At 35.2% G+C, this 9,061-nt stretch overlaps 1 protein-coding gene across 1 annotated transcript in view; it reads right to left on the reverse strand.

Annotated features, from left to right (window-relative positions):
* PLCE1 (phospholipase C, epsilon 1) overlaps positions 1–9,061 on the reverse strand; it is a gene marked incomplete at both ends in the record, with an annotated part of 46,477 nt that overhangs the window by 22,174 nt on the left and 15,242 nt on the right. Inside the window, 6 exons of the mRNA XM_008946925.1 lie at positions 34–166; positions 312–429; positions 1,314–1,496; positions 1,987–2,653; positions 7,067–7,275; positions 7,981–8,239. Of these exons, the coding sequence (XP_008945173.1) occupies positions 34–166; positions 312–429; positions 1,314–1,496; positions 1,987–2,653; positions 7,067–7,275; positions 7,981–8,239 (1,569 nt within the window). The remainder of the gene's footprint in view (positions 1–33; positions 167–311; positions 430–1,313; positions 1,497–1,986; positions 2,654–7,066; positions 7,276–7,980; positions 8,240–9,061) is intronic.

Below are 9,061 nucleotides of genomic sequence, written 5' to 3' on the forward strand. Positions count from 1 at the left end.
TATCCTCACCTAGACTGGCTCTTGTTTGAAGGCATTACAGGAGAAGAGACTGGTCTTGTTGGTGAAGATGTAGCTCCTAAATTAGGAGATCCAGATGCTGTCAGAGAGTGAGCTCTTCTTGATGGCAGGTTGTTAGATGGAGAAGCATTAATAATAATATTTTGATCTACAGAGAAAAAACCAGTTTGACATTTCAACTACAGAAGTAGTTTTATATTATAAATGTTTTTTAACATCATAAAAAATGTCCATATAAAAGGACTTTGAGCAAAACACTGAGGGACTACGAAGTACTGAAGCAATTTATCTACCTGGTTCTTCTTGTTCATCAATATCTTGAGGATCTGAACCACTTCTATTACGATATTCCTTACAGCTTTTTGCCTTCCGAGTCACCATTTCATCATCAGTGGCCTCTCCACTTTCACCCTAGAAAGAATGAGCACCATAATAAACATCCCCAAAACACTATACTCTATCCTCATTCTTTATCAGTGCAATCTGTAACAAAAACATGAGATAAATCAGCTATTCCTTATGAAACAGACTCCTGTAAGGCAAATACCAGTAGAAAAGAAACAACTTAAACAGGATACATAGTGAAGCCTGGGACCGTTAGGTGTTACCTCAGTTTGACCTCACACAGAAGACAACAATGATTGCACCTCTCTAAAGTAGTTCAGCTGGTTTTTCATTATTCCACAGGTGCACAGGAGCCCTAAAGATGATGAATCTTGTCATCTGACCAACATACCAGTCCCCTAGAACATGTGGATAGCATAGAGTTGCTGGTCCTTACACTTTCCTCTCTCCTGGCTATTGCTGAAAGTGGTTGAATCCAGGAAAAGAGAGGAGACTGCCAGATGAAGCCCAGTATTCCTGTCACCCAAATAGGACAAAACTGTGTGCTAACTGAGGTAGAATAAGTATAGTCATGGTTTTGGGAACACAAAACCAAAAAGCAGCAAATAAACTGACACCAGCCTCAAAACAGCACTTTGCATATTAATATTTCTATTATTACCAATATTTTACCTTTATACTGAGGTAGCACCTAAAGGTCTCAACAAGATTGTGTCCTCTTCTGCTAGCCCCAGTGCCCACATGTCCTGAGAATGCTTCAAGTATGAGAAAAGAAACCCAAACTATTGGAAAATAGTAAGCCCAAAATGTGAAACTGCAATAAACAGTTTTAAAATTGACACCTAATTTCTTTCCTCCAGTTCAGAATACAGTTAGCTACACAGTAACTGCAGGGAGGAAACAAATCAGCCAGATAATCAACAAAATACATTAATAAAAAAATATTCTACCCTCATGAGTACTTTCTTCTTTTTCTTAGCTGTGTTTATTCCCAGAGTGTTGTTTCTCTGTACACTAGGTTTCTCACTGCTTTTGGTGAGAGTTCCTGTGTTTGTGTTTCTTGCGCTCCATCGTCTGCCTCCAAACAGCTCAACAGCCTGAGCCAAGGTCGGACCTTCAAATCTTCCATCCTCCTACAAAAATTCTCAGCGTTAGCAAAACATGGAAAATAAGAGCAGACACATTGTCTAAAGCAATAATATAGACATCTCTAAGGAACCAATGAAATACAAAACATCAAGAGGGGGGCAACTTTTAATTCCTGCATGAATACCAAAGGGCTCTTTTGTTTGCTATTTTGTGAGGTTTTTTTGGCCTTAACTCTCATCACTCAGTGTTTCAGCACCCTTTTCAAGTACAGTCATTGCTTTTTCTTTAATAAAATATGTTACTTCAAAACTTGAAATGTACGAAGAGCTTCATAATAGAAAAAGATGTGTTTTGAAAAAACATGCAAGGTTTGACAGGATATCATGTGGAGAATTGGATCTTATTGACTTAAGCTGTGTTACAAAGTTGGAGATTTGGTGCTCATCTTTAATCTTAGCTTACCTATAATAGAAACTAATCACACTACGTTAACATCTTTGAACTTTTCTTATACAAAATCACAGCATCTTTTACCTGGTAAAGGCTGACATACTGTTTCCGTAGCCACTGTAGTCTTTGATCAGGGAATCTCCTCATTTTTCTTACAGCTTTAGTCAATTCCAGCAATCCATCATACAGCATTCTGGCAGTATATTTTGGAGCGACAAAGTGCAGCAACTTATTATCAGTAGTCTGAAGTCCATAAAGTAGTGTTATACCATTTTCTTCAAGGGACATATTACAAAGTTTATTTTGAACACACACAGTGTGCATATCAATGCCAGAGTGTCCCATATATACAGCCTTGGCTGAAAACAAGTCCAAAAAACCTTCCATCAGTCCAGTGTTACCAAGAAACTGGTATTTCCCAGGCTCAGCAGTATTACCCAGCACACTCAGTTTTGCCTTAGCATTTGCAGGGCAAGCTGTTGTGGGTTTTGTCCAAGTCAAAGTACTGTTGTCAGGCTGAAGTTGAAGGAAACAGCGTGCTGAGAGATGTGTCTCCTGCTCATAATGAATGACAGTTGCCCCTTGTTGCATGAACTGATGGACATCAGCCCTGATAGATAACACGTACCAGGGAATGAGTTCTATACCATGGCAGAAAGCCTTTTGTTGCTCTTCTGTTGATTTTGTGTCCCACTCCTTCAACTGCTCAAATATATCACTTTCAGAATCTGAAAGATCTCCTATTATAAATCTGTATGTGGACAAAGATGAGAGACTTATATTTAGTGATACATGTGCTGATTTATGCTATGATCGATGAAATTTTTTTCTGCTGTAGTTCAAATAAGAAGAGTACTATTGTCACAATATAATTGGAATTACAGAAACATCTGTAGTTTTTACAGTATTACAATTTATGTTATTGTAATTTTAAATTATTTAATAGATGCTGCTGCAATTAATATAACTTCTGTAACAGTATAATTATATTTTCTTAGAAGTTTCCAAACTTTAACAATAAAAAAGTTTGCTTGGATCTTAAAGACAAGTGATTCCACTTTCTAAATCCCCAGCATAAGATTGCTTCAGCTGAAATATCAAGTACCCTATGCAGAAACTGCTAGTGGATTGAAGACAGGACTTCTAAACCCTGTTCTGTTATTGATTTATATTGATTCACACTATATAATTCTCAGATTAACACTTGTAAAATAGTTGTTACAATACATACTTTCCTCATAAGAATGCTGCAATAATTTTATCAGGTACCTCCCATCAGAAAATTTAGTTTCACTTCAACAAAATATTAACATGAAACTTCTGTACAGTAACAAATATTTTTGAAATATTTTCCCATAATCAGATACAGCAGATACAGAGCAACAACACTGAACTAATCAATAAGGCAGTTTAAATATTTTTTTTTTCCCTGCAGAACCTTCTAACATTTATGAATGCACAAATGTTCAACATTTTGACACTGCTTAAATGAACGTAAAAAAGAGCAAACTGTTCTGTGTACAGCAGAACTAATGAAGCACGTTTTTCTAAGGATATCCGGCCAATAAAATCCAAACCAGCTTCCTCTGCATATTCTTCGAATTTTTCCCTTATTCAATATATCAGTTCTAATGGTTCCTCTATGAATTTATTAAGCAGTGAGATGCCTACCTCTGCCAAATTTAGCAAAAAGTGGCCAACAGACTGAGGATTTATTGCTTGTGGTGAAGGGACTGATAAAGACAGAATAACTGTATCAGGCTTAACTGTAGCTCTATATCCTTAAGATATTTTCTCAAAAATGAAGTTCATGAATTGTAACTGAGCTGGTATAAACTGTCTTACCAGACACATGTACATTAAAATATTTACCTGTATCATAAAAGATCAAGACTTTCAAATTAAACTAAAGCATCTCTCCCTCCCTCACCCCCTTAAAAGAATCAAATATCTGCAAAAATGCTAGAAAATGTGTTCTAAGACTAGATGTGCATGGCTGGAGGAGTCCAGTATGTTGGACACAGATAGGGCTGAGCTTTGTTTATGCCTTATTTCACATTTGATAGGACTGGCATGTTGCAGATTAAAATGTACAGAAAGCAGGTAAGCCAAGCACACACACACACAATCCTATACAGAAACATAACCTCTGACACCAGCTGCCAGAGGGGACAGTTACCCATTACTGAAAACACACTTACAGAATTTGGTTTGAATCAGAAGCTTTTGTTACATGTGCTGCACTAAGATGAAAGGAAATGAAAAGAAAGGATAAAGGAAACATTAAAACAGTTTTAGAGGGGAAAACAGCATGGGATACAAAAAGGAAAAAATGAGGTTTCACCTATTATTTTAAAATTACTATTTTATTGTATTTAGGAAAGCTTAAAAGTGAAGAGATGATGCTAATAAACTGATGCATTAGAGTATCTTAATAGGTCATTTGGTGGTGGAGGCCCCATCCCTGGAGACATTAAAGATCAGGCTGGATGAAGCTCTGAGTAGCTTGATCTAGTTGGAGATGTCCCTGCTTATGGCAGGGTGGTCGGACTAGCTGGCCTTTGGAGGTCCCTTCCAGCCCAGACATTCTATGATTCTATGATTTGACTAACAAGTCTATAAAAACTCTTTCAAACTTGAATTTTTTTTTTTCTTTTCCTGCCTACCTTTATTTATTTGAGAATTGTCAAGGTGGAGTACCAATAAAGATTAAAGTTTGGTATTTATCTGGTATGTACCAAAATTCAGGGTGATTCACTGATTACAGAGTGACAGCTTATTTGCTAACACAACTAGGAAAGTAATTATACCCACTATCCACTGATTTTAGTAGATGCTTTTCATTTTCTCCAAATCAAACTAACCTACTGGCTTTGCTGGGTTCATGTTTCACAATATTAACCTAAATTAGTAAAGGGCAAATTAATTTAAAATCTTCCTTGCAATTTTAAAGTAATGAGATATGTTATACAGTGTAATTTTCTGCCTTTATGACCACAATACTACAGCTATCAGGTAGTATATATCAAATCATTGGATTTTATAATACTGTAGGCAAATATAACAGGTTTCACAAGAAAGAGACCTGAAATTCTTCCTTAGCAGTCTTTAGTTGTTCATAGTGTTAAAAATAAACCAAACATTGCAGCCTCCATACAACAGGGGCAACAGAACATAGCCCTTCTGCCTCTGCAGCAATTTGCTCCTGTGTTTCATCCAGCTCTCTGAATGCTCAGGAAAGTGATGGCAGATGAATAAGGGATTTCCAAACTATGAGGTACTTGGGCTAAATTAATATTTTCAGAAGCATTTTTCTACAAGTGCTTATCCTGTTCAAATCACTACTTACTGCTCCAGAACTACAGATACTAATAACTGAGTAGTCAGTAGCCTGAATAAGGAAACATAACTTTACCTATCTGCAGTTTTGCTAATTTAATTTTAAAAAATTATTTCAGTGTTGTTTGGTTTTGTTTGCTTGTTTGTGGTTTGTTTTTTTTTTTTTTTTTTTGCATTTAACCCCCATTTTATTTAGAGTGTAACTTACTAGATTTTATTGGATGAGGTTTTGAGCAAACTGGTCTAGTAGAAGGTGTCCCTGCCCACGGCAGGGCAGTTGGAACTAGATCATCCTTAAGATCCCTTCCAACCCAAACCACTCTATGATTGTATTATATTTAAATATCATATTGATATTGAAATTATATTTTATATTTGTTATTTATATTTAAATCAGTATTATTATATTTGAATATAATAAAGTATATTTCTATTATAATTAAATATAAAGTATAAATAACTAATTTACCAAGAACTGATTTCATAAACAAGGGGACTTCATTTTCTCCATACTGTTCTTTCATATTTAAATTCTGCTTTTTTTCACTCACATGAAGTGTTGATTTCCCTATCTTATTCTCCATTTGAACTGTGAGTTGCAAGCTGATTTTAAAGCATATAAATTAACAAAAATATAACTGTTGGAAGAAAATATTTGAAGTCAAGAAACAACATAAATGGACAGAGAAGTAGGTCTGTATTTCTTGGCTTAATCTACTGCTCCACTTCCCAGAAGCAACTAAAGCCAGATGTGAATAATTCTATTAGAAACCATTCCTTCAGGAAATAACGATTATTTATTTGAAATGAAATTTAGAATTGCATGTTAATGAAATAAATGCATTTAAAACAGGATGATGGTAGTTCCTTCTCAGGCAATCACTTATTAGATTTTATGTGTATGTAGCTGGAATATGTTGAATACTTCTGAATATATGGATATTTCTGATACACATTATCAACAAAAACTCAAGCAGTGACCTATGCATGCTCTTTAATGCAAGCCCTCCTGTTATCATACAGTGTTTCACCTGTGAACAGTACAGTTAATGTGAAGTTACTCTAACACGCTTAGTTAAGTTTAAAGCTGACTCACCTATGTCTATATGGGCTGCAACTTCATTGCAAAGCAACATCCTAAAAGACCAATGATGTCTTAAACTCTGCATTTACTGTATTTCTTGTTAGTGAATAGTACACAATATACTAGGTCTTCCAAGTGAAAAATCTGAGATTACTGAACACTGGGCTTTTTTAATGGGACACAATTAAGTAAACTTCTATGCAAAATAGCAGGACTACAGCAACCTGAAAATTCAAAACATGTACTGACTTACGGATGTTTTCTGGACATAATTTAAAAACCTCAAACAAACATGTCCTTAAAAGAAGAGGACTTTTGAAGGATAATAAATAACCTTTATTTTGAAGGGGGAGAACGCTGCCCAAGTATGCAGAATATAATGTTCTGAGCTCTGATAACAGATATGTCCTGGTACTATTCCTGTCACCTCAGATCAAAATTGTAATCGTAACTGTGGATTTTTAAAGCCCTATGTGTAAGATGAAAAGGATTTACCCTTATCACGAGAGGAAGTAATTACATCATGGGGGAAAATATAACTATACAGAGAGTTTCCAAGCATTTGACTATCAGATATTCAGCATAACTGCAGGGGAGAAAAGTTCTGAATTGAAAGAGGACAAATACAAAGGAAGATGTTAAAGTTGCCCTTATTTCTAAAAGCAAGCCTTCATAAAAGGAAATGTAAAGATTAAAACCATTAAATATACAGGTGATGATAGACAATAAAATGAGACCTACTGGTACCGGTTTTTGTCCTTCAAAGAGTTTTTTCTTGAATCACTCCCTTCACTAAAATTATCTTCACCCTCTTCAGATTCCAAACTGCGATTGCAGCTCCGAATGGTTTGAAAGATACTGTTTGCTGTTGATTCTTTTTCTGGATTATTTAAACCATCCTGGCCCACTCGTTCCAAGAAATTATCTTGTCCACTATAATCTGAAACAAACTAGAGATATCTAAAAGATTAGTATAGCATTAAATAGAATATTGTATCATCTACTTCTTACTGGACACATTTTTACAAGAATTAAGAATATTTAGCCTATATTTCCTGTTACCTTCTAATGGGATTTCGGACCTACTTCCAATCCTAAACAAACCAAATGACTGCATAAATCAAGTAACATAAATTATAACTTCTGAAAACTTTTTAGAATCTTCGGTCTTAATATTTTCCTGTAATTGGGACATTCTTGTTTTAAAACCAAAATTATAAACCTCAAAAGAATTGCTTCTTTTCACAGAGGACCAGCTTGATTAATTGAGCTTCTGAATTCTGTTTTTTAAGGCATTGAAAACCTTCCCATTGCCAATGAGTTAAGAGGAAGGTCAGAGCATTTAACAGAAAATAGTTCAACCTTTAAAGATTTACATATTTACTCTATCCATAGCATGATCTTTTGGCACTAGTGCTAATTTCTCAGTACTCTGATACTGAACTAGTTATAAATAACCAAATCTAAATTGCTACAGTAAATATAGGAATTAAATTGAGGTCCATGTAATTGAACAGTCCGGTAACAGGCTGGTTTAGAAAACTTTAATTAGATGATGCCTTTGTAGAAAATAATAAATAACATAAAATAAAATAACATAAAATAAAGCACTGGATGGCTATGAACATAACCTCTTAGAATATGATCTCATTTACCTCTAATGTTTCATCCTGGGAGTTATATCGTGGACAGAGCCTGATGAGGCTTGATGCTCCATCCAAAACTTCACAAAGCTCTTTTAAAAATACACCACAGAACGGAACGACTTTACAGCCTGGAATATTGAGTGCCCGGTTCACCACTTTCCTGTATTCTGAGGATGACTCATGTTGTGCCATAGCATCTTTCAGACTTCGCATGGTTTCAATATCAGACTGATCCATAAACTGCCACATTTTTAAAACTTTTCTTGACCTATTGCAGAAAGAGATCACAACATTTCTTAGAAAAAAATTAAAACTATTTATATTCAAGTTCAACATCTGCAGCATATATGTAATAGAGGAAATTATCAAAATTACTGAGAGGTGAATGAATAAAATCAAGGTAATTATTTTTATGAAAATTCTGGTCAGTGGGTCATTTTCCCCCCTTTGAAATATTACAGAACAAAACTAAAAAGGAGAAACAAGCAGTCTGATCTCCTGGAGTAACATCTGACATTTTAATAAAAGCCCAGCTGCATAAGACATACAAGCAGGCTTTCTAATATTTTCACTGTGTCATTGCCTTAAATTTATGAAGGCCTGTGAAAAGATATGAAAAATTTAAGGAAATGGCATAAAGATAAACCAGATAGTTTATTAAAAATTCCTTTAGCTTCATTATGAACAATCCGTATTTGGCAAAAGTTGGGTTTTTTTAGAATTAAGTTTGATTAGAATAATTTACGTTGACTTTTCCCCTCCATTTCATTCACCAAATAAATTATTTATTTTCATGGAAATAAGTAAGTCAGGACCATGTTCCAGCTCTCAGGTACCAGTGCAATGCTATAGATGAATAGAATCTTCCATTTCAAACAGAAATAGCTTCTGATTTTCCGCAAGTGCTCCTGGGAGTTCCTTCACCTTCTGACCTGTAGGTCTACACAATGATATTGTCATCCTGCCCACCCCTGGCCCCAGACAAACCAAAAGGTCTGCAGAAATGCTATCAGTAGAACAGCCTTAACCCTAATTTCTGTCCCTATCCCAGAAACACAGCAAATCAGCACCAGCTCTCCTTTCTTCTCTT

The sequence above is a fragment of the Merops nubicus genome, unplaced genomic scaffold, assembly GCF_000691845.1.
Source record: "Merops nubicus isolate BGI_N331 unplaced genomic scaffold, ASM69184v1 scaffold19929, whole genome shotgun sequence".
In the NCBI taxonomy this organism is placed as follows: domain Eukaryota; kingdom Metazoa; phylum Chordata; class Aves; order Coraciiformes; family Meropidae; genus Merops; species Merops nubicus.